The following is a 25,388-nucleotide window of genomic DNA, read 5'->3' as shown; positions in this document are numbered from 1 at the left end:
GGATCTCTCCCCCTCTCTAAAGACTCTCATGGGAGAGATGCCTTCCCTAAACCCCAGAAGAAAGGAGCATTCCTTATACAGAAAAGAATCCAAATTAACAGGTCTTGCTAATTTTCCCCCAGTTACTACCCTTAACTCATACCCTCTGTCCTATTATTTTTCCATGACTTTCCACTCTTCATCAAACCTAGTATAAAAACACTCAGGCTTAACCCTTTCTTTATGTCTTTCATTTTCATGTAAAGGCTCCTATGTAATAACATAAAACATATTAAGTACATACATACGCTTTTTTTTTCCTGTTAACCTCTAATTGTCAGTTTAATTTTCAGGCCCAGCCAGGGACTCTAAGAGAGTCAAGGAAAAGGTTTTCCTCTCCAAAAATTCACATGATTCAAATATAAAACAGTATGTAGAGGCCCCTGGGTGGTCAATTGAGCCTTTGACTGTTGGTTTCAACTCAGGTTGTGAACTCGAGTTCATGAGATCGAGCCCCATTGTCAAACTCTATGCTTAGCGCAGAGTTGGCTTCAGATTCTCTCTCCCTTTCCCTCTGCCCTCCCACTCATGCTCTCTCTAAAATAAATCGATCTAAAAAACAAAAAACAAAAGCAAGAAATAGTATGGAGTATGTTTCCCTACTTCCACTGGTCCTCACCTGCATAATTCCCAACAATCAAGGGATCAGTTATTAACTTATTATGTATCTTCCCAGGGTATTTTCATGCATATACATACAAACAAATTCTCATTTTCCTGTTTTACTAAAATGTGCTATACATTCTGTTCCATATTTTTGTCAGTTATATCTTAGTGAACTATTTCAGGATAGTTTTAATCTGCAATCTTACAAATGACTAAATTAAGCCTCTTTTTATACATCTAAAGTAATTTTTTGATGGGGGGAGGGAGGCAGATTAAGAGAGAGAATCCTAAGCAGGCTTCACACCCAGCACAGAGACTGACGCTCAAGTTCACGACCCTGAGATCATGACCTAAGCTGAAATGAACAGTTGGACACTTAACCAGCTGAGCTAGCCAGAGGTCCTATAGTAATTTTCAACTTAGTTTTCTATGGCTGTTTGATCATATCTTTAGTCCATTTTTTCTATTGGTTTTTTTCTACCTTTTTCTAGGAGGGCTTTATATGTTAGCAATGTTACCTTTGCTCTGCTTCTAAACAATTTGCTGATGGTATTTGGTTTGACTTTTTGATCACAAAGATTTTTGTTTGTTTTAATGAAGTAAAAACTATTAGTCTTTCTTTTCTCATTAATGGTTCTAGATTTTAAATTATAGAAATTCTTATACAATCTAAGATTATAGAAGAATATTCTGTACTTCTCTTAGTACTTAATTTATGGTTTTTCTGCCCTCCATTAATTAATCCATACTTTAAAATCCCTGATGCTCCAACTTTTTTCCCCACCTAGGTCAACCTTCTATTGTCCCAACACCATTTACTGAACAGACTATCTTCTCCCAGGTGATGTGAGATGCATTAGTTATAATATACTAAAGCCTCTATGAAATTTCACGTATTTCTGGACTTTCTTTTCTGTTCTCCCAGTCAACCTATCTCATCATGTATCAATACTATATTTTTAAAATTACTGACATTGGTAATATGTTTTAGCATTTGGTAGAGTCAATCTCTTCTCATTGCTTGTTACAGTTTCCTTGGATATTTTTATATATTTTGCTGTACTTTTCCTTAGTAATTAGCTTTGACAACTAATTAACTAGTGTTTTTCCCCACCAAAGGAAAAATGACTGCTTAGTATCTTCTTGATATTTCACTAAATTTATAAAATATCCAAAAGAAATGTCAAGTTATTATAACTTTATGATGTTGAGTCTTCCTGTTCTAGGAAATATCCTTTTGCATTTCCTCACACTTTTTGCATACCCTTTGGGAATATTTTAAGTATTTTTATACTTTTATAAATTTTGTAAATCTATAAATTTTAATTTTTTATTAAAATTTTGTAAATATTTTAAATTTTTGAAATCTTTGAAGATTTACTAATTTACTCCATTAGTCTTTCCTATAATAACAAGTAGCTTGATAGCATTCAGATGTTATATCAAGCTCAGCTTTTGCTCTTAACTTTACTTCTCCATAATATGATGTGTTATATATACCTAATAATATGCAGCCACTGAAATTCATATAAGTGTGAGTAACTTTTACTTACTTATTATTTTAAGTCATAGACCCATTCTATGTTGTGACAATATAGGCCTAGACAAAATACAGTATCTAAAGTTTTGAGTTTTATTTGTTTAGAAAAAAATGTTTTAGAATAGTTCTCATAATTCAAGATACTCTAAATGCCTTAATTTAAATTTTCATTAAAGAGTAGAAGCAATCTAGCATACCAAGTGTAAACAGTATTAATTAATTACTCAAGACAGAGTTTCATTTAAAGCATTTTAAAACAGGAGAAGAGGGGTGCCTGGCAGGCTTAGTCAACAGAGCATAGGACTCTTGATCTCAGATCAGGAGTTCAGGCTCCACCATGGGCATAGAAGCTACTTAATTTTAAAAAGAAAAAAAAAAAAAAAGAAGAAGAAGAAAAGGAAAAGATAAGCAACAACAACCTAGAGAACACGTAAGAAAATAATGAAATTACGAAGGTTACTCTTAACAAGTACATATTTGAAACCTTAAGACCAAAGTAAACAACCAGCACAGTTACACTGGAAGACCTATCACTGCTTATAAAATCTAGTTCAGCTGTTGGAAGAGAGAGAGATACAGTGACACACAGCTTCCCTGCTACAAAGGTGGCAGGAAATCTATCAAACTGGACAATAAAATTGCAATTGAGTTTCTTTGGCTTTTTATAGCAGCTGAATGTATCCTGATGTAACTCTGCAAAAGCTATACAATTCTGCAACATTAGTTTTTTACACACCAGTACTTTATCAAGAACCATGTTATAAATTTATGATACTGAAATTTTAAATGGCTGCAAAAAGAAAAAATAAGCATCACTTCAATATTGCATATATAAAAATATAAAGCTTTAGAATGAGTATTTCCAGAGAAAAAAATGTGGTTCCAATACTTCTGGCAGATTTTTAACAGCATGCTACAAATTGTTCACCTACTTACTGAATCACTTAAGCTCCATCTTAAACTTTAGTAAATATTGATTTGAAGCACCTTAGGATGTCAGTAGTCCATTTTATTTTAAAAATGGATGTCAAGATATTAAAAATCCAAAAATAATTAATATAGAATATTCAAATAAATTCTGTATAAACCTTATGAGAAAAGCTTTCACCAATGAAAAGAATTCACATAAAGAAATAAAACTAAAGACACTTACTAAACTTTAAAGATAAAAATCACAAGAACCAATTTGTAATTCTAAGCTTTCTTCTTCCCCCTCCCAGAGTTAAGTAAAGATTTAGCATTTATTTTTAAAAGTATACTTTAGGGGCACCTGGGTGGCTCAGTGAGTTAAAGCCCCTGCCTTCGGCTCAAGTCATGATCCCAGGGTCCTGGGATTGAGCCCTGCATCGGGCTCTCTGCTCAATATGGGGCCCGCCTCCCTTCCCCTCTCTCTACCTACTTGTGATCTTTTTCTTTCAAATAAATATTTTTTTTAAAAAAGTATACTTTAACAGCAAAAAAAATATTTTTTTTAAAGATTTTATTTATTTATTTGACAGAGAGAGATGACAAGCAGGCAGAGAGGCAGGCAGAGAGAGAGGAGGAAGCAGGCTCCCCGCTGAGCAGAGAGCCCAATGCGGGGCTCGATCCCAGGACCCCGGGATCATGACCTGAGCCGAAGACAGCGGCTTAACCCACTGAGCCACCCAGGCGCCCCAACAGCAAAAAAATTTTTAAGTCTAGTTTTATGCAGATAAAAATTTTCTGCAATTGACTTAATCAGCATTTATTCCATTTTATAATTTTATTCCTAAAACTTAGTTCAAAGACTAGTTCTTGAACCAAGAGGCCAAAAGAGATCTTATGTAACAGTTTTAAATAAGCTATAAATACATATAAACCATATATAATAAAGGCATAAACTATAAATATATACATATAAAACATACAAAGCATACTTTGGGTTTTCTGTGTATAAATTGAGTCTAAAAAATACTGATATCAGAACTACGTAAGAATAGTTTATATTTTTCCTTCAACATTCTCTGCACTGTAACATGTTTCCAGAATGATAAAAAAGGTTTTCTTTAATAATATTTTTTTTTAAAGGATTAAGGGGTCTTAACTGGGGACCATATTCAATTGATGTAGAATTCCTCTGTATCTGCAATACTTTCTAAAGAGCTTATTATAGTAGCAGCTTAGTGTAAAGGTAGGAAGGGAAATTAGTAAAATTAATTCCCCATACACTCAAAGGGGCACTCAAAATTAGGGTGCATAAGAAAGGATGACTTCAAAACAAATTTCTGGGGACATCCCATGACACTGAGATTAGGATTGTGAGATGAGGTCCAAGACACTATAATAAAATACACATCCAACGTTACTCTGATGAGTGACTTCCAAACCCTACTGTGTGTGGTGATGACAAAGGTGCTTTAAAAGATAGCTGGTGAAGCTATTTCATCCCTCACTGATAAAAAGAAGACTGAGACACTAAGGCACACACAGGGTGGCAGGGTACCACATGACAGCTGAAATAAATAGCCCCAAACAATAATGCTGTTTATTTTCCTTCTCCTTCCCACATCAAATTATTTAATGTGCAACTGCCAAGTACTTAGCTCTATTCACAGTTCTATGGAGACATGAAGATATGTAAGACCTTTGTCCCTGCTGATAAGACTTTACAATGAACATCCAAAATAAAACATGAGAACTGACATTTAACCAGTAATATGAGAGATTATAGGATCATCCATAATTAAATAGTAGTCTATATTTGCCCTATTACTTATCACCGCTCTTCTTCATTTACTAACCCCCAAGCAAACCAACAATTCACCATGCTTTTTCCTCAGTAACATCACCTTTTCACCTTTATGTATGTCAATTCCTCCACCAGTGATTCTCACCACCCCAAACTCTACATCCCCAAATCCTATTCACCCTTCAATGCTGTCATCAAATGACCTTTTTTCTACAAACCTCTCAGATGTCTTCGTGTGAGGCTATCTTTTCACTGTATCTCTTCTATGCCACTTATTCCTTCTTGCCTTAGTTTTTTAGTCTTTTTGTACTTATATTTGTACTTATATTATCTTCCATATTAGACAGTAACTTCTAAGATCTGTTCCTGATTCATCTTTCTATCTTACATAGTAGCCAGAAAGTACTCAAACAGAAGAAGGTAGAAGAAGAAAAGGGAATAGCAGAAAGGAAAGAAAAAAGGGAAGAAAAGTGGTGGGCAACTAGAGTAAGACCTAGAGACAGAGTAACTGAAAATGATCAAGAGAGACCAAGAGTACCGAACTATCCAACAGAGAGAGTGGGGAGGAAAGAAGCAAGGACAAAACAAACACAGATTCACTAAGGATAAAACCCCTCAAAAAAGAAACATAGACTGGGGGAAGGGTGAAGGCAGGGGTACGGAAGGGATGGAGGAATGCTGAAGGGAAAAACAGAGAGAAGGACAGCAAAGTCTGAGTGTGGATAAAAGAAGAGACAAGCAAATGGGGGGAGTTAGCTGCCAGTGACAGAAGGCAGCACAGACTGCACTAGGTACCCACAGTTAAAGCAATAGTTAGAGTTAGCAGGTACAAAAGACTGATTAGTTGATGACTAGGGAGTGTGAGGAGGTAGATGGGGAGAGAAAGACAGGAGGAAGTCAGGGGAAGGGGAAAAGGAGGGAGAGAAAGGACATTTAAGATACCAACAGAAAATTAAGCACTGTGAATTCATACAGAATGTAATTCATTCATAAATTCTGTATGAAAACTGTCATATAAGTGATTTAATTAGCTAAATTCCTGAAAAATATAAAGGATTTGGTTAAGTACAAAGGAATACAAAGCCGATGCCATGTAAACAAAAATGAAGATTTAACAAAGACTGATATAAGACTAGAACCAACACAGAGCAAAAATTTTTGCCAAGTAAAACAGTGGAAGGTAAGGTAAGAAACTCTTTTTTCAAGGGAAAATGAAAGATAAGGTAGAAAAAACTATTTTGTTTAAAAAAATTACATTATTTCCCTTTTTATGAAAATCAGAACAAAGTGTTTATGGAGGAAATAACACTATATGTTATTTTTAGCTTAATAAATCTAGAGGAAAATAATACCTAAGGCTACTGACCATTAGAAATATGCAGAGTCAAAGTGATCTAGACATGTATAAAAAACTACATACAAAATCACTGAGTGGGGAAAAAAACTTTAATGTAGGCAGAATACAAAACCTTGCAAAAATAAGAAACCTGAAGTGTCATGGATTAGAGGGTAGAGCATTACTTAGAATCTAGCAATTCTACTTATATTTCCTAGAGCAGTGCTCTTTTCAAATTGAAGATAATTCAGCTGGCTGATCACAGAATCAACTCGATGGGGCATCATCAGCATTTTTAAACATAAGAATGCATCTCTATCAACCAAAGTTTAGTAAGGGCAAATACTGTCTCCTGAAACCTAGGTTTCAGGTGTGTGAGAGGAGAAGGGTTTCTGTGAGTCCATCTACATACATATGTGGCTACTATGAAGTTCTTACTGTAAGTCACAGTTATAAGAAGTATTAAACTGACAACTATAGGAAAACCACTGCCTTTGAACACCTCAGTTATTCATAGCACTGTGAATGAACAAACCCAAGCTGTATGTGACAATTTAAAAAAATCTTAAAAATAAAAGGTTTGACAGAGAAAAAAGTAAGAGAAGCATCCACAAAGTATGATGTCGTTTTCTTTTTTTTATGTCATTTTCTTAACTATAAAAATAGGGAAAACTAGATAATATATCACTAATGAATACATTTTTTAATGATTTTTAAGAAGGAAATGGTAAGCACAAAATTCAAAATGGTGATTAGGTTTGGGGTGGGGATTGGATAGGGAGACCCACACAGCATGTTAAGCTGGATAGTCACAATTCTTCCACTGTAACAGTTCACAGCATATAGTGCTACACAAATTATTGAGGATATAAGTAATTCCTCATTTTAAAAGTTGAATTTATATTAAACATGAAGTGACTTGAGGCCTGAACTAGAATGTTGACAGTGAGAATGAAAACATGACTAGGAAGATTGATAGAGTTTTGTGGGTTTTTTTTTAAGATTTTATTTATTTATTTGACAGAGAAAGATCACAAGTAGGCAGAGAGGAAGGCAGAGAGAGAGAGAGAAGCAGGTTCCCCACGGAGCAAAGAGCCCTATGTGGGGCTCAATCCAGGACCTGAAATCATGACCTGAGCTGAAGGAAGAGGCTTAACCCACTGAGCCACCCAGGCGCCCCATAATGATAGAGTTTTAACAAAGGAAAATAGTCACCGAATAGTTCATTCTATTTTCTGTTATTTCTTTCATTAACTTCACATTTATATCCTCATTGACCATTTCTATATTAAACACTTACGGTTAAGAAAATTTTAGAAACTTGCCTGAGTTTATACAAGTAAAAACTACTACACACCAGAATTCAAAGCCAGAACTACTCTGTGTCCAAACCCCATATTCTCTTTATTGCTTATATAAATGGACTGGTAACTGGATATAAATAAATGTTCAAAAGTTCAAAGATACCTGAGGTACTTCCTAGTCCAGCCTTTTTATTTTGTACGTAGAGACTAGACTACTGCCCTAAATACCCTATGATTTCAGCAGTTCTCAAGATGTTTTGTATCAGGATGCTTTATACTCTTAAAAGTACTGAGGCTCCCCAAAACTTTTTATTTATATGAGGTATAACTATTACTACTTACCATATTAGAGTAAGTAATTTTACAAATACTAATTACCTTTAAAACAACAAAAAGGATTACATTAATATAAACATTTCTTTAAAAAAGACTTTTTCAGCTATATGTAGAAGAATGAAACTCAACCATTCTCTTACACCGTACACAAAGATAAACTCAAATTGGATAAAAGACCTCAACCTGAGACAGGAATCCATCAGAATCCTAGAGGAGAACATAGGCAGTAATCTCTTCGATATCAGCCACAGCAACTTCTTTCAAGATATGTCTCCAAAGGCAAAGGAAACTAAAGCGAAAATAAACTTTTGGGACTTCATCAAAATCAAAAGCTTCTGCACAGCAAAAGAAACAGTCAAAAACACAAAGAGGCAACCCACGGAATGGGAGAAGATATTTGCAAATGACAGTACAGACAAAAGGTTGATATCCAGGATCTATAATGAACTCCTCAAACTCAACACACACGAAACAGGCAAACATATCAAAAAATGGGAAGAAGATATGAACAGACACTTCTCCAATCAAGACATACAAATGGCTATCAGACACATGAAAAAATGTTTATCATCATTAGCCCTCAGGGAGATTCAAATTAAAACCACATTGAGATATCACCTTACACAAGTTAGAATGGCCAAAATTAACAAAACAGGAAACAACATGTGTTGGAGAGGATGTGGAGAAAGGGGAACCCTCTTACACTGTTGGTGGGAATGCAAGTTGGTGCAGCCTCTTTGGAGAACAGTGTGGAGATTCCTCAAGAAATTAAAAATAGAACTTCCCTATGACCCTGCAATTGCACTCCTGGGTAATTACCCCAAAGATATAGATGTCGTGAAAAGAAGGGCCATCTGTACCCCCAATGTTTATAGCAGCAATGGCCATGGTCACCAAACTATGGAAAGAACCAAGATGCCCTTCAACGGACGAATGAATAAGGAAGATGTGGTCCATATACACTATGGAGTATTATGCCTCCATCAAAAAGGATGAATACCCAACTTTTGTAGCAACATGGACGGGACTGGAAGAGATTATGCTGAGTGAAATAAGTCAAGCAGAGAGAGTCAATTATCATATGGTTTCACTTATTTGTGGAGCATAACAAATATCATGGAGGACAAGGGGTGTTAGAGAGGAGAAGGGAGTTGGGGTAAATTGGAAGGGGAGGTGAATCATAAGAGACTATGGACTCTGAAAAACAAACTGAGGGGTTTGAAGTGGCGGGGGTGTGGGAGGTTGGGGTACCAGGCGGTGGGTACTATAGAGGGCACAGATTGCATGGAGCACTGGGTGTGGTGAAAAAATAAGGAATACTGTTTTTCTGAAAATAAATAAATTGAAAAAATTTTTTAAAAAAAGACTTTTTCAAAACAAAATAATAATTAGAGTGCTAGGGTTTCACATTTTTGCAAATCTCAAAATTCTAGCTTAATAGATGATGGTTGCATTCTAATATCTGCTTTTATATTCTATCTGTTATTATACACTATTTTGGTCTATGTATATGAAAAAACCCCACTTTCAAATAGATATGTAGCTGGGAAATGAGGACCTCATACTTTCCTAAAAAGGTTTCCCAAGCTCCCAAGATTATACTTTTGTAATACTACTGCTCTCAAGATTATACTCCTCTAGCCATTCTTCTGAAGGACTTGAACAAACAGAAGTGCACAGAGAAAGTTTTGTTTTTGTTTTTGTTTTTTTCAAAAAAACCATTTTGAAAATCTGAAAAGTCTAATTTATACTGGCACTCTGCTAATCTAGAATTCCCCCACACAGATATGAAATCCAATCCAAATGCATTTAAGACCCAAACTCAATCCTGTTCTTCTCATGATCATTTATAAAGAGGAAAACAATACTAGCAGAAAGTGGAGTTATGGACATTGGGGAGGGTATGTGTTACACTGAGTGCTGTGAAATGTGTAAGCCTGATGATTCATAGACCTGTATACCTGTATACCCCTGGGGCAAATAATACATTATATGTTAGTTAAAAAAAAAAAAAAAAAAAAAAGATCTGGGCACCAGCACAAACTAAATTAAGTTAGATAAGAGATTGCAAACAGTCTGTACAAAGTACCAAACAGTAAATATCTTAGAGTTGGAAGCCATTCAGTCTCTGTTGCAAATAATGAATACCTGTGGCATGAAAGCAGTCAGAGGAAAATATATAAATAAATGGAGGTAGTTATGTTTCAATAAAACTTTATTTACAAAAACACATTGGGCTAGATTTGACTCTCATGCCATATTTGACTGAACCCAGCCTTAGACAAAACTGGTAAGCTCAAAAATGGAGTGATTAAAAGCCATTTTATAAAATCAAGTCTTTTTTTTAATTTAGCAATAGAAAGACTTGATTTTATAAATGGCTCTTACAAACATAAATTAGTAGTGGTATCTTCCAATCTAAGCTATCTTTGTAAATCCTTATGATAGTAATATACCTTCCTCTCATTAAGTAATGAAAAAAGCAGAATAAATAACTCTTAAGTACATTCAAATAACTAAAAATTATTCAAACACCTAAAAATATATATTTAGGAAATAATATACTCCAAAAGAATGGCAAAATATTTCAGAGAAATAACTATGATAGTCAATAAAACATTAAAAGATATATCAAATGTATCATTTCTATTTTTTATTCCTTCTAGTCAATTTATAATTTATATAATTATATTCCTTCTGAATACAGGAAGAGCTGTTGAATAAGACACAAAGTACATAAACCATAAAAGAAATTAACAAATTTTATGCATTATTTGAAATGTAAAATTTCCTCAGAAGATACAAATATGAAACTCTAAAAATTAAGTCACTAAACCACAAATTGGCAGAAGATATTCATAAATAATAGAGCAAGCAAGAGATTAAGACAAGAATATATCTGTAAAGCTCCTATGACACAATAATATAAATTAAAATTATGGCAATTCAACATTTAAAATTTGTCAAATTTGCAAATTTTAAACCTTCAGCCAAACCAAGTAATGAAGTAATGCAAAGTAATGAGAACTTACACATCACCAGCAAGCACAGAAATGGATATACTACTTGGGAAAAAATCTGCATTATTATCTAATGTTCAACACTTGCATCTCACAAGTCAGCAAGTCCACTTCTAGGAATATAGAAAGGGAAACTTCCAAATTCAAAATGTATCAAAAATACTCATTGACCGGTAAATGAATAAAGCCATGCCATGGAATACAACACAACTGAGAAAATGAACACAATTACATGGGTCAATGTGGATGAATCTCAAACAATGACAAGTAAAAACAGCAAGCTACAGAAAATGTGTTTAATATGATACCACTTATATTAAGTATAAACATAAAAAGTAAAATTCTTTAGTGTTTAGACATGTGTGTATAGTTAAAAATATATATAAGAAACAGAAATAATGAAACATCCAAATTAAGGTTAGCGGGGAAGGAGAGACAAATGACAAATGACAAATGACAGACAAAGCAACTGGGATGGAGAATCCAATATCATAAATACCGGTAGATATATTATTCTTTATACCTTCTTGTGTATCTAGAGTATTTTGTAAACAATTTCAAACAAAAGCCATCCATAAATAACTAACTTACACTGGCTTAGGTTAAAAAAAAAAAGACTAGCAGCTTCTTTCAAATCAATTTTTTAACTGACTGTAATGTGAGCAAAGATCAAACATTAGCCTGAGCTTTTCTATTTATTCAACCACCTTACATTATTAGAATAACACCTCATCTTTGACTATACTGCGCCACCTTGTGTTCAAAAGCTTCCAAGTATCCTAAAATTTAGAGAAGCCTATCTACAAAAATATCTTTCTTTATGTTGTGGCATGAGGTTTCACTATATTAAGGTAAGCATACATAAAAATAACATTTGAAAAACATATTTTGATTCTAAAAACATTGGATAAACTTTCTGTCTAGAGATTCCCTTTTTTAAAAAGTTGTTCCTTTCACTGCGTTTTCAGAGAATAATGAGTAAAATCAAAATTATAGACATTTAAAACACTAAAATACATTTTCATTTAAAAAAAAAAACTTACCTTTGAATGTGTGATTGATAAGGTGTCTACCCACACACGCCAGCCACCCCACTCATATTTGACTGCATGGTAAAGTAGGATTCTGAATATGGCATACACCATTTCTGTTATCTTTTGCTCATCAGAATTCTTAGGATTGAAATAGCAAAGAGAAAGCATCCACTCTTGCCATACAGAACACTGTAGCAAGCTCCTGAAAATTATAAAAGGATACTGAAGTACTGGGGGGGAAAAAAACACAAACTTATCCCTAAGAATTCTAAAAAGTAAAAGTTTAAAACAAAATAACCCCAAAAAGGCACCTCTATGTATGATTTAAAACAATTAAAGACAGGGGTACTGAAAACTCAGTTTAAATGTATGGTACATTATCTATATACCTCTAATGAAAAAAGCATATGGAAATTTCATTTCACAGTACTTTTTAAAACAATCCTTATTAGAAAAAAATGGTTTCACTCAAACCTGGACTTGAATAGTGCAAATAATTGCTTTCTGATCCCACTTACCTTCTGTTTTCTCTACTGTTATTAAAAAGTTTAATCATGTCAGAAAGAAAGGCTCTGCGAACTTCCATGCTCTCTGGACACTGGGGAGAATTTCGAAGTAGGGTTGCAATTACTTTTAGTATCTCTGTAAGATAATTCATAAATTAATAAAAACCAAAATATCACAAAAAATTAATGATAAAATATCATTAATATATTTCTCTAGTTTCCCTGACATAAATGAAAACATCCATTTTTGTTATTTAAAAAAAAAATCATCTGCAGAAAAGAGTAACAATACATTAACTAAAAGCATCCATAAGAAAGGGAATTTATATTTGTCATTACAAATGTATAAAAGTTGAATATTACATTAAATCAAATTAAATTAAAAGTGAATTAAATAATAGTAAAACTATTGACAACTCTCACTATCTCTGCCAAACAGTAAAGTTGATCTTGAAAAAAAAAAAAGCTATAATCAGAATCTCAGAAAAAACTCAGCTTCTTCAACAAAATTCCTGGTATGCATATAGCCTTTCTTTATCATGAAATTTAAAAGTTATCAAGATTTTCTTCCAGAAGTTCAAAACTAAAATTAGATTAAAAACTCAACAGAAATTAAAACCTATTCAACACCCCAAATAAATACAAATGAAACTGCTACTGTAATGGTCTTAAATATAACACTGTATAAATTTCTAATACTTAGCTTTAAGGAAAAAAAAAAATTCTTTAAAATATATACTTAAATACAGAACTTTAAAGAAACAAGAACAGCTATAACCCTAAATCTAAAGTTAAATAAGTTTTTACCCAATTACAATTCAGAACTTCTAAATTAGCCTTTTGCCAAGGTTCTTTGGTGATTCTGAAGCAATAAGTACAAAACAGTAAGTATGAAGCTACTTTATCAATAAATACAATGAAAGACATTTGGGGAGTAATTTCTGAATTCTTCTAATGACAAACTAAAAACTTCTCTACCTGAACAATGAAAACCATGATGACGATAATCATAATAATGATAACGATGATGAGACTAACCACTAATTTCGAGAAATATGCTATTTTGAGCCACTGTTTTAAGAAAATACAGGTATTAACCCATATACAGTGATTGGTAAATACTGTTATTATCCCCATTGTAGAGATAAGAAAAGTGAGAAACACAGAAATTAAATAATTTACCCAAAGTCACAGACAAGATAAAAAGCCAGGCAGCTTATGTTTTTAAACACCATACTCTATGGTATGTCTTTTCTGAGACAGTGTATTACCTATATTATTCTATATGTATACTCTATAATTATATTCTAATATATTCTATTTAGTATATATTCTTAATTTAATATATCCTAAATATATTAATATTCTAAGTATATTAATATATCCTAAATATATTAATATTAATATATTAATATTCTAAAGATGTTATTAGTATACTGTAATATTATATATTCTAAATATTCTAAGTATATTCTAAATATTTAGATAATATAGTCTAATATTTCAATATACTTTAAAATTATTCTAAATATTCTTTATTTAGATATATTCTAAATATTCTAAATATATTTTAAAATTCTTACTTTAATAACCCATCTTCCCTATAATCACATAAAATATATTTTATATTTATATATATTCTATATAATATATTCTAAATATTGTATTATTATATAATTACATTATATATTATATTGATATATAATTATATATTATATTTAATTTAATTATAATGTATTATTATATATTATAATTATATAATTATAAAATATAATATATAATTATATATTAATATAATATAATTATATTATAGAATATAATATATTCTAAAATCCTTTTCTATTATAAATATATATTTTTTAAATATATTCTAATTCTACATATTAGATAATATATTCTAAAATTCTTACTTCAATAAGTCATCTTCCCCATAATCACATAAAATATATTTTACATTTATATAAATACAGTCAAGGTTTTCTTTTTTTAACTCTCTAAAATAATAACATCAAGTCTCCCTGAAAGCTGAGGAAAATTAGGCTTCAGAAATGTTTTTTTAAAACTAGTACTAAAAGAGAGTACCACAAACACAATTCACCATCCAAAAGGTAATTAAATTTTAAAACTCTACAAACCAGTTATTTTAATGTCAATAATCTTAAAAAGATGAAAAATGTACACTTTGTATAAGTGCTTAAGAAATCTAAATATCAAAGAAAAGACTGTTAGACAAGACTAAGTTCATAAACAATAAAGAAAGCAGATATTTTTCAATTCCAAATGTGGTATTCTTTTTTTTTTTTTTAAAGATTTTATTTATTTATTTGACAGAGAGAGATCACAAGAAGTCAGAGAGGCAGGCAGAGAGAGAGAAAGGAGGAAGCAGGCTCCCTGCCGAGCAGAGAGCCCGATGCGGGACTCGATCCCGGGACGCGAGATCATGACCTGAGCCGAAGGCAGCGGCTTAACCCACTGAGCCACCCAGGTGCCCCCAAATGTGGTATTCTTAACTTGACAATAATTTGAGATGAAAGTTACATCCATGGTTCATGTAATTTGGCCTGACATCACTGAACAGTACAATAAAAAATTTATTGAAAATCTGAACATACATAAAATCAGTATCTTACACATACAATTCTTCAAAACCTCTATATAAACATTTCTATATAACCTAAGGTCAATTTGAATTTATACTCAACATTAACCAACGATAAAATTAGTATTATTTCATTGCCTATAATGAAATATTTTTGAACGGTATGTTTTCAACAATATCACCTTTGGGTTTTTCTCAGTGACTTTCTTTTTATTAGCCAAAAGTAGTTAAGAGTATTTTAAAAAGAGAGGAGAAATGAGTGAAGTACTGAAAGGATACAAACTTCCAGTCATAACGTGGGTAAGTTCTAGGGATCTAATGTACAATATGGTGACCATACTTAACAATACTGTATTGTATAATGGAAAGTTACTAAGAAAACAGATCTTAAACGTCCTCAGCACACATACACACAAAAAATTCTAACTTTGCAGTGATGGATGTGTTAACTAACCTTACTGTGTAATCATTTCATAACATATAGATAAATCAGACATGAGGCTGTAAATCTTAACCTTATACAGTATTATATGTCAATTATATGCCATAAAGCTGGAGAAAACAAAAACAAACAAAAATAAAAGTAAATAAAATACATACGAGGATTTTGAATCTTTACTGAAGAATCAGGATCTGGATGCTGTTTGTGTATCACTTGAGTACAAATATGCTCTATAAGAATCTACAGAAGTAAAACAATAGATTATATTAGCATAATCACTGTACTACCATGGCTATTAATGAACTTTAAGTACAGTACTAATCAATATTAAGAATACAATACAATGCTATCATGGTAAATATCTTCTGCATTATATAAAATAAATAATTTCAAAATTATGACTCTTTTTACTTAATTACAAAACGAGACATCAAATAGTCAATACAATGGAAGAAATACTTAACAGAGATGTAATTATGGATTAATAATTCATAATTAATAGATTTAAGATGCAGCCACATATTCATATAACTAATTTCAAAATTGTGTATCAAACCTAAATTATCTTATTTCATCAATTAAATTATACAGGCACACTCAAAATAAGAAATTAGTAAAATTAAATTCTATATATTTCCTACCTCAAACAAAACATTGTATGTGGTCATTGTGATTAAATTTGTCTGAAGCATGAGTCTTTCTGCTAGCAATGAAAATAATCCATGTCCAAGCATAACTTCAGCTTTTCTTCTGCAATTTCATAAAAAGAAATAACCAAATGCAGAATATGATTATCCACTATTTAGAATGCAAGTTGGATGAAGACAGAAAAATGTTTTTCACATCATCAACAAATTCCAACTCAATAACTCCAAATTTTCTTCAACCTAAAATTCGTAAGGTCACAAAATCTTTAAGGAGAGAAATGCAAACTACAGGGTAAGCACAGCTACAGTTTAAAAAAAAAAAAAATACAAGACTGGCTATGTTCACAGCACAGCAAAAATCTCCACGAAAATCTCCAGAGCAATTATTTATTAACTAGTTTCTACTCTCCATCAGCATTAAGCTGAGCTCTACTATGGATGATCATCTAAAACCCAGTAAGTCATTAAGAAGAAAAACAATTTGGAGGAAAAGGTAGAAAAAAATGAAAGAGAATTAGAAAATGAATACTGTGAAGATAAATACACAAAAATCAAACTTCTAAGCAAAAATTTATGAACTAAAGTATCATAAACTTTAACTCTACCCTAGGATTCATCAATTTTTTTCTGCAAGTGGCTGGACAGTAAATACTGTAGCCTTTGTAGACCATATGGTTTCTGTAGCAACAACTCAACACTGCTGTTGTAATCTGAAAACAGCGACAGATAATAAGCAAATAAATGACTGTGGCTATGTTCCAACAAAACTTTATTTACAGGAAGCCAACTGGATCCACATAAAGACCACCCTTTGCCAACACTTCTCTATTGCCACACTTAGTTTTTATAATAAACCAACCCTGGTATAAGGAATAACAGGTATGATATGAAAAGCTAAGAAAAAAAAAACAAGTTTTAGTTTTGAATTATCTTTATAGCACAACATATTATGACAAACATTGAAGTTAAAATGTCAGATAAAGCAAATGATAATCAACCCACCTGAGATGAAGTCTCCATCATTTCTAAAATTTCATTTATACAAATGTATTCTTATAATTAACAAGAAACAAAAGGAAAATTTAAATTTTACATAAAACAAAGTGTATACTCCTGTTTCCACTTTGTTTTTAATACATAGAAATGGGATTATATTTATATAGATTTTATAAATAAAAATAAAAGAGGAACTAGAGAAATCACAGAACACAAATACTATTCCAAAGATTTATTAAAAAAAAAAAAAAAAGTAATATACCACAGCCCATTTTAACCCACTGAGCCACCCAGGCGCCCCCTACAGCCCATTTTAGATTTAATTCTATACTCACTTTGGCGCCAGGTGCTTTAAAAAATAGCCCATTGCCTTGAGAGCTTGTACTCTGATTCCTTCACTTGTTGATGCCATAAGTTTATAGATGACACTGAAGCAATTAAAATTAAAAACAAACTGATAAGTATATTTTCCAAAACTAAAGTTTTAAAACATGTAGGTATATATGTGCATTTTAACATATTCATGATTATAAACTTACTTTCAACTAAGATGTAAGTGAATATACATCCCTGACATTTAAAAACTTGCTTATCAACTATATGCTGTCTTCAAGAAACCCACCTTATATATGAAGACACATACAGATTAGAAGTAAATGAATGGAGAAAAATATAACATGCTAACACTAATCAAAAGAAAAGAACAGTTACATTAATTTCAGAGAAAGCAGACTTTAAAGTAAGGTATCAGAGATAAGAAGGGCACTGCTTATGATAAAGGGGGTCAATTCTCCACTAAGAAATAATAGTCTGTAACATGTATGTACCTAACAATAGAATATGAAACAATATGGTATAAAAACTGATAGACCTACAAGGAGAAATAATAAATGAATACACTAACTCTACTTGGAGACTTTAAAATTCCTGTCAGAAACAGATCCACTAGGCAGAATCTCAGTAAGGACATAACTGAACCCAACAATACCATCAACTGACTGTCCTTAATGACACCTATTGACTATGTCATTCAGTAAAAGCGGAATACACATTTTGCTTAAGTTAACACATAACATTCACCAAGCAGACCACATTCAAGGCTATAAAACATACCTAAACAAACGTAAAGATTAAAAATCATATATTGTTTGCTCCCAGACAACAATGGGATAAAACTAGAAATCAGTAATAAAAAGTAGCTCCAAAATATTTGGATATTAAACAACACACTAAAAACACACCACTAACAGTAACACCACACTAAAAATAACATGCAGGTCAAAGAAGAAACTTTAAAAAAACATAAATATATATGAAACTAAATGAAAATACAACTTATAAAAATTAGTGAAATCCAGCAAAAGCAATGCTTACAAGGAAATTTAGAGCACTGAATGCATATACTAGAAAAGGACTTAAGTCACTAATCATGCTTCCTAGGAAACTAAAAAGAGAAGAGAATATTCAATCCAAAGTAAGCAGAGGAAAATATAAATAAGTATTAGGGTGGAAAACAACAAAAATGAAAATAGGAAATCAAGAGAAAATTAACATAACCAAAAGCTGCTTTGAAAAGAACCATAAAATAGATAAGCTTCTCGCCAGCCTAACTATAACGTAAACAGAGAACATCATTTACAACCTTCAGAAATGAAAGAGGGAACATCACTATAGATCCCGGGAACATAAAAAGGATAATGGAATACTATGAATAACTACACCCACAAATTATATAACCTACATGAAATGGACCAATTCATTAAAAGAGACACTCTGCCAAAACTCACAAAAGAATAACTGATGATCCAGAAAGGTTTATAACTACTAAAGATAATGAATCAATAAATAATAACCTATCAAAACAGAAAATGTCAGACCCAGAGAGGTTTACTGGTGAATTTTACTGAAAATGTAAGGAAAAACTGTATCAGTTCTCTACAATTTCCTTCAGAGGATAGAAGCAAAAGGGATATCTTGTAACTCATTCTGTGAGCCAACATTATCTAAAGCCAAAGTAAAAGAATGAAAGACATTACAAGAAAACTACAGATCAAAATACCTCATTAACAAAGATGAAAAAAATCCTCAAGAAAATATTAACTGATTCAATGAAATAAATAAGTAAATAAATAAATATATGAAATTATATGCCATAACTAAGTGAAATTTATCCCAGGGATGCAAGGCTGGTTCACCATTTGCTAATCAATTAGTATAACCTATCATAAGATCAATTAAAGTATCCTCTAGATAAGAAAGTTACTGGTATCAGTAGATGCAGAAAAAACATTTGACATAATCTAACATCCACTCATATTAAAAACTCTAAATAAACTAGGAATAGAGGGGGATTTTTTTCAAGTTCATAAGGACTACCCCCCCAAAAAAAAACCCTACAGCTAATGTATTTAATAGGGAGAAAGTCCAAGGATTCCCACTAAAATCAGATACAAGGCAAGGATGTCCTCTCTACTACTCCTTTACAGCATTATAGTAGAAATTCTTGCTAATGCAGTGAGGAAAGAAAAGGAAATAAATGGTATACAGATTGTGAAGGTACACATAAAACTGTCTTTGTTCACAGGTGACATGATCATCAATGAAGAAAATCTAGAACCAACCAAAAAAATCCCGAATTAATAAGCGATTATACCAAGGCTGGAGAATACAGTTAAAATACAAAAGTAAACTCCTTTCCTATACACCAATAATAATCAAGTGGAATAGGACATTAAAAACACAATACCATTTACAGTAGCACCCCCCCAATGTGTACAAGATCTACATGAGGAATACTATAAAACTGATGCATAAAACCAAAGAAGAGCTAAGTAAATGGAGAGTAAATCCATATTCATAAATAGGAAGACTCAATATTCTCAAGATCTCAGTTATTTCCAACTTCATCTATAGATTGAATACAATTCCAATCAAAATCCCAAAAAGTTATTTTATAGCTATCAAGAAACTATTCTAAAGTTTATATTGAGAGGCAAAAGCCCAAGACAGCCAACACAATTACTGATGGAGAGGAGCAAAGTTGGAAAATCAATGCTACCTGATTTCAAGACATATTATAAAGGTAGAGAAATAAAAACAGTATGGTATTGGCAAAAGAATACATGAAAAAAATCAATAGAACAGAATAAAGCCTATAAAGAGACCAACATAAATGTGGTCAACTTCTCATTGACCAAAGAAGGGCAAAAGCAGTACAACGGACAAAAGACATGCTTTCAACAAATGATGCTGGAACAAGTAGATATCCACATTCAAATTTTAGACATAAAAATAAACTACAACATGGACCAAAATGTAAAAGACAAAACTATAAAACTCCTAGGAGACAAGAAAAAACATAGATGGCCTTGGGTATGGTGATACAAGATACAAAACCAAAGACACAGTCCACAAAGAAATAATTGATAAACTGGACTTCATTAAAAATTAAAAACTTCTGCTCTGCAAAAAACTATATCAAGAGAATTAGAAGGCAAGACAGACTGGGAGAAAATATTTACAGAACACACATCTGATAAAGAACTGTTATGCATGGGATGCCTGGGTGGCTCAGTCGGTAAAGCATCTGCCTTCAGCTCAGGTCATGACCCCAGTTTCCTGGGATCGAGCCCCACATCAGGCTCCCTGTTCAGCAGGGTGTCTGCTTTTCCCTCTCCCTCTGCCTGCCACTCCCCTGCCTGTGCTACCTCTCTCTCACAGTCTCTCTCTCCAGGTCAAATAAATAAATAAAATCTTAAAAAAATAGAAACAGTTATCCAAAATATACACAAAACTCTAAAAACTTCAAAAGTAAAAAATTTTAAAAAACCAATTTTTAAATGAGCCAAAGAAATTAACACACCCTTACCAAAGAAGATACATGGATGGAAAATAAGCATATGAAAAGATGCTCCACATTATATGTCATCAGAGAAATACAAATTAAAATGAGAATGAGATACCACTACATACCTATGACAATGGACAAAACCTAGAACACCAACAACACCAAATGCTGGTGAAAGAAAGTTTGAGAGTTTCAGTTTCAGAGTTTCTTACAAAACTAAACACACTTTTACCATAGAATCAGCAACTGTGCTCTTTGTTATTTACTCAAAGAAGCTGAAAACATGTCCATACAAAAACCTGCACATGCATGTTTACAGCACCTTTATTCATGACTGCCAAAATCTGCAAGCAACCAAGATGTCCTTTAGTAAGTTAATGGATAAACGATGAACATCTAAACAATGGAGTATTATTCAGCACTAAAAAATGAGCTACCAAGCCATGAAAAGACATGGTGGAATCTTAAATGCATATTACTAAGGAAAAGAAGCCAGTGTGAAAAGGCTGTATCTGCAAGATTCTAACACATGACATTCTGGAAAAGGGAAAACTATAGAATTAGTAAAAAGATCTGTAGGGGGCAGAGCTTGAGGGTGGGTGGAAAAGGGATGAACAAGCAGAGGATTTTTAGAGCAATGGAAGTACTCTATATAACAACCTGATGATGGATACATGCCATCATACAAGTGTCCAAATCCACAGAATGTACAATACCAAGAGTGAACGATAATGTGAAGTATGGACTCTGGATGATTATCATGTGTAAATGTAGATTCATCAACTCTACCATTCTGGTGGGTATGCTGATAATCAAGGAGGGTATACATGTGTGGGGACAGGGGTTGTAATATGGGAAATGTCTATACCTCCCTCTAAATTTTGTAACATAAAACTCTTCCTTAAAAAAGCCTTTAAAATTTTTGCTTAAATCTCAATAGTTATTGTTCCTTTTAATGAAGACCAAAAAATGATAACAAGTTAAAATACTTAGAAAATAATGGTAGTTTATACTGTACTCATAAATGTATTTATGCAAACTATTTGGCATAAAACTGGTTCTGAGTCACTATTTTTCCTCTACCACAGGTTTAACAATGCCCTTTGGAAGCTACCACATTTATTTTAAAGTCAGTACAAAGTAACCATTGCTTAATGCTAACACATATCTAAATCTGTGAATAATCCTTATCACTAAAAGCAAGAGAACAGGATAATGAATACTAATGACAATAGGTAATGAATGATAATCAAAAAATAATTAAAAAGCGAAAAGGTTAAAACATAAATGATATCTAAAGATAAATTTCAGGGGTGCCTAGGTGGCTCAGTGGGTTAAGCCTCTGCCTTCAGCTCAGGTCATAATCTCAGGGTCCTGGGATCGAGCCCCGCATCGGGCTCTCTGCTCAGCAGGGAGCCTGCTTCCCCCTCTCTCTCTGCCTGCCTCTGCCTACTTGTGATCTCCCCATCAAATAAATAAATAAAATCTTTAAAAATAAAAAAGGATAAATTTCACATTCAATTCTCAAAATTTACATATTAATCTATTTTAATTTTTTAAACCATCTCCAAAGGCATTCCGCCAGAGACCACCGGTTTGAGTATAAACAAAGTATAGCAAAATTTGAGTATCATAAACAATTACGTAAATAATGTTCAATTTACTTCATTATATTGTTTTTTTCCTCATAAACACTTAGAAAAAAATCAGAAACTTTTATGATTATTTTAAAAATACTAAGATTTTCTAGTATCCTCCTAGATAAAAATCTTAATGCTTAATAACTAAGTCTGAAAAAAATAATTATGAAAAAAAACTAAAGGCCTTGATCCTCTAGTGGCTGACAGAAGAGGAAATACATAAAAATAAGGTTGATTCCTGTTAAAATATTAATTAAAATATCTAGGTCCATAATACATTGTAATCTTATAAAATGATATGTGAAACTAGTCATTTTTAATACAAATCATACTATTAAAACTGTAACATTTGATCATTAGTACAATACTGGTAAGTTTTTTTCCTTCGTGATTTAAATTTTGTAAAATAAAAATTAAATTGTCTGTAAAAGAAATATTAACATAACTTTAATACTGGTTTTAAAAACACAACACTCTAAGACATTTTAACATAGAATGACTTAATCTATGCTTGCTGTAGTTTAACTTAACAAATAATCTTTGGTTGAAATCACAATGATTTCACCAAAAAACTCCAGATAGAACTAATTATTTTCAAAAAATGTTTTATTAACATGAAAAGACCGAAATGACTACAATTGGATCTATACACCTCATATTTGTGCTATCATAATTTTTAAGTGTTGAATATTTCTCACTAAAGCTGAATCCAATTAGTTTATCAACCAAACGTAACCACTAAATTCCATAAAACCAAGTGAGCATATTCCACTTTTTGACCAAAGTTGAGTCCCAATTTAACACAAAAAACATTTCTCATATTAGAGCAGAAAAATCCTGTACTGCTTCAATGACACATATATTTTTATAGCTATTAAAAATTTATAAATATATATACATTTCTCTATTGGAAATAGAAAAAAGTATATGAAAGATATTAGGAGTAATCTGTAAGAGGCACTATTAAAAATTGGGACATGTTTTCATATAATTTCATAGTCATTTTACTATGACTATACATACAAAGAAAATTTATGGACATTCTAATATATATATATCTATTTTTCTGAACTGAAAAATATTACGGCATGCATATTACAGCATTTGCAAATAAGAAAATATTCAGGTAATAGAAATACCAAAAAGACACATTTGAAAAGTAACATTATTTCAATCAGTTCACAGACATGAAAAGTAACATTATTTCAATCAGTTCACAGACATGAAAAGTAACATTATTCCAATCAGTTCAGTCTAAAGACATGATAAAAGCTTATTAGACTCCAAAAATTAAAAATTTAATACTTAAAATTTAAGCAAGACCCAGGGTGTGACTGATACTGCATCAGGAAACATAGTCAATTCTAAGGAAAAATAAGTGCCCCAAGATATCAAAGATTATGTCTACATGATGTGATGGTGGAAAAGAGTTTATATTTATCAAGTACATGAGAAAATTTCTGTCATTTAATGGACACCAAATTGCCACTTAAAATCTGTAAAAGTTACTGACCTTTATGATACAGTTTGGTATTCCTATTTCCTGGCACCAGGAAAGACTATCACCTCCTCAAAATTTCTCCATGTTTTTCAGTTTGAGCCTATGTTACACTCCACTTGACTTTCAGTTAGTATGAAAGTTTCACTAAATATATACTTGTGCTCTTTTCATGTTGGCCTTTAAAAATTATGGTAATAATTTTAGGTAGCAGTGTAACCATAAACAGATAATGAAATTATGCATCAATGCTCCATTTGGATTCTCTGTTTCTTTAACTCAAGAAAGAAATCAAGAAGGAAGAAAAACAGATGGAAAGCATGACAGAATGACAAGACAAGCAGACAGGCAGAAAAGGAGAAAGACCTAAAGAAAGAAAATTGACAGTTCAGAAAATCTCATACTGAATTTCTAGAGCCAAAAAAGATTTCCACAGATCTCCAATTAGATTTAAAAGAACTACCTACCCATCATTCTCAAGTTATTTTTATTCTATATAATATAAATATTCAATAAACCTCTTTATCCACTGTTTTTTTAAAAAATGAGTGAATTATTCACATTTCCATATATTCATGCACGTTACAGATTTTTCATTTATTCACCATAAGTAAAAAACTGAAAAGGTACCAAAATTTAAAGCATACTATTAAAAAAAAAAAAAAAAAAGAATGACTTCCACTAATGCCAATGTGGAAGTCAGTATTTCCCTCCACAAAAAAAAAAAAAGACAGAAATAAAATTAAACAAACTTTTCACATATAACCTTTAAATCAGCAACACAAAAAATTAAGAGGCATTTATTACTAAGACCTTAGCACACACTAAGTTAAGAAAATTAAGAATCCATGGCCTTGTTGATAGTGCTAATGCCCAAACAACCATCTCAGCTGAGAGGGAAAGGGAAAGAAAACAGAGAAGAAATTAAAAAATAAATTAAAAACAAACTGAGAAATTAAAAAATAAATAAAAAACAAACTGAGAACCCAGATCCTGCATACCATGGAGTAAACAAATTCTGGACATTAGACAAGGCAATTATTATATGAAAAACCAATAACCCATGGAATACCCGGCTATCTCAGTCAGTAGATCATGAAACTCTTGATCTTAGGGTTGTGAGTTCAAACCCCAAGTTGAGTATAAAGATTATTTAAAAATGAAATCTTTTAAAAAAAGAAAACAAATAGGGCACCTGGACGGTACAGCTGTTAAGCCTCTGACTCGGTTTTAGCTCAGGTGGTGACCTTAGAGTCATGAGATCAAGCCCCACATCAGACTCTGAACT

At 32.0% G+C, this 25,388-nt stretch overlaps 1 protein-coding gene across 4 annotated transcripts in view; it reads right to left on the bottom strand.

Moving 5' to 3' along the window:
- The window catches only part of LRBA (LPS responsive beige-like anchor protein), a 742,234-nt gene that overhangs the window by 577,155 nt on the left and 139,691 nt on the right, over window positions 1–25,388 (bottom strand). For all 4 annotated transcript variants that reach the window (XM_059175618.1, XM_059175627.1, XM_059175636.1 and 1 more), the window contains exons 18-22: window positions 17,451–17,543; window positions 16,114–16,222; window positions 15,631–15,712; window positions 12,444–12,567; window positions 11,935–12,127 (exon numbers count right to left, since the gene is read on the bottom strand). In XM_059175618.1, coding sequence (XP_059031601.1) covers window positions 11,935–12,127; window positions 12,444–12,567; window positions 15,631–15,712; window positions 16,114–16,222; window positions 17,451–17,543 — 601 coding nt within the window. The remainder of the gene's footprint in view (window positions 1–11,934; window positions 12,128–12,443; window positions 12,568–15,630; window positions 15,713–16,113; window positions 16,223–17,450; window positions 17,544–25,388) is intronic.

The sequence above is a fragment of the Mustela lutreola genome, chromosome 1, assembly GCF_030435805.1.
Source record: "Mustela lutreola isolate mMusLut2 chromosome 1, mMusLut2.pri, whole genome shotgun sequence".
Taxonomy (NCBI): domain Eukaryota; kingdom Metazoa; phylum Chordata; class Mammalia; order Carnivora; family Mustelidae; genus Mustela; species Mustela lutreola.
The sequence above is the reverse complement of the archived record's forward strand: the minus strand, read 5'-3'. Positions and strand labels throughout refer to the sequence as shown.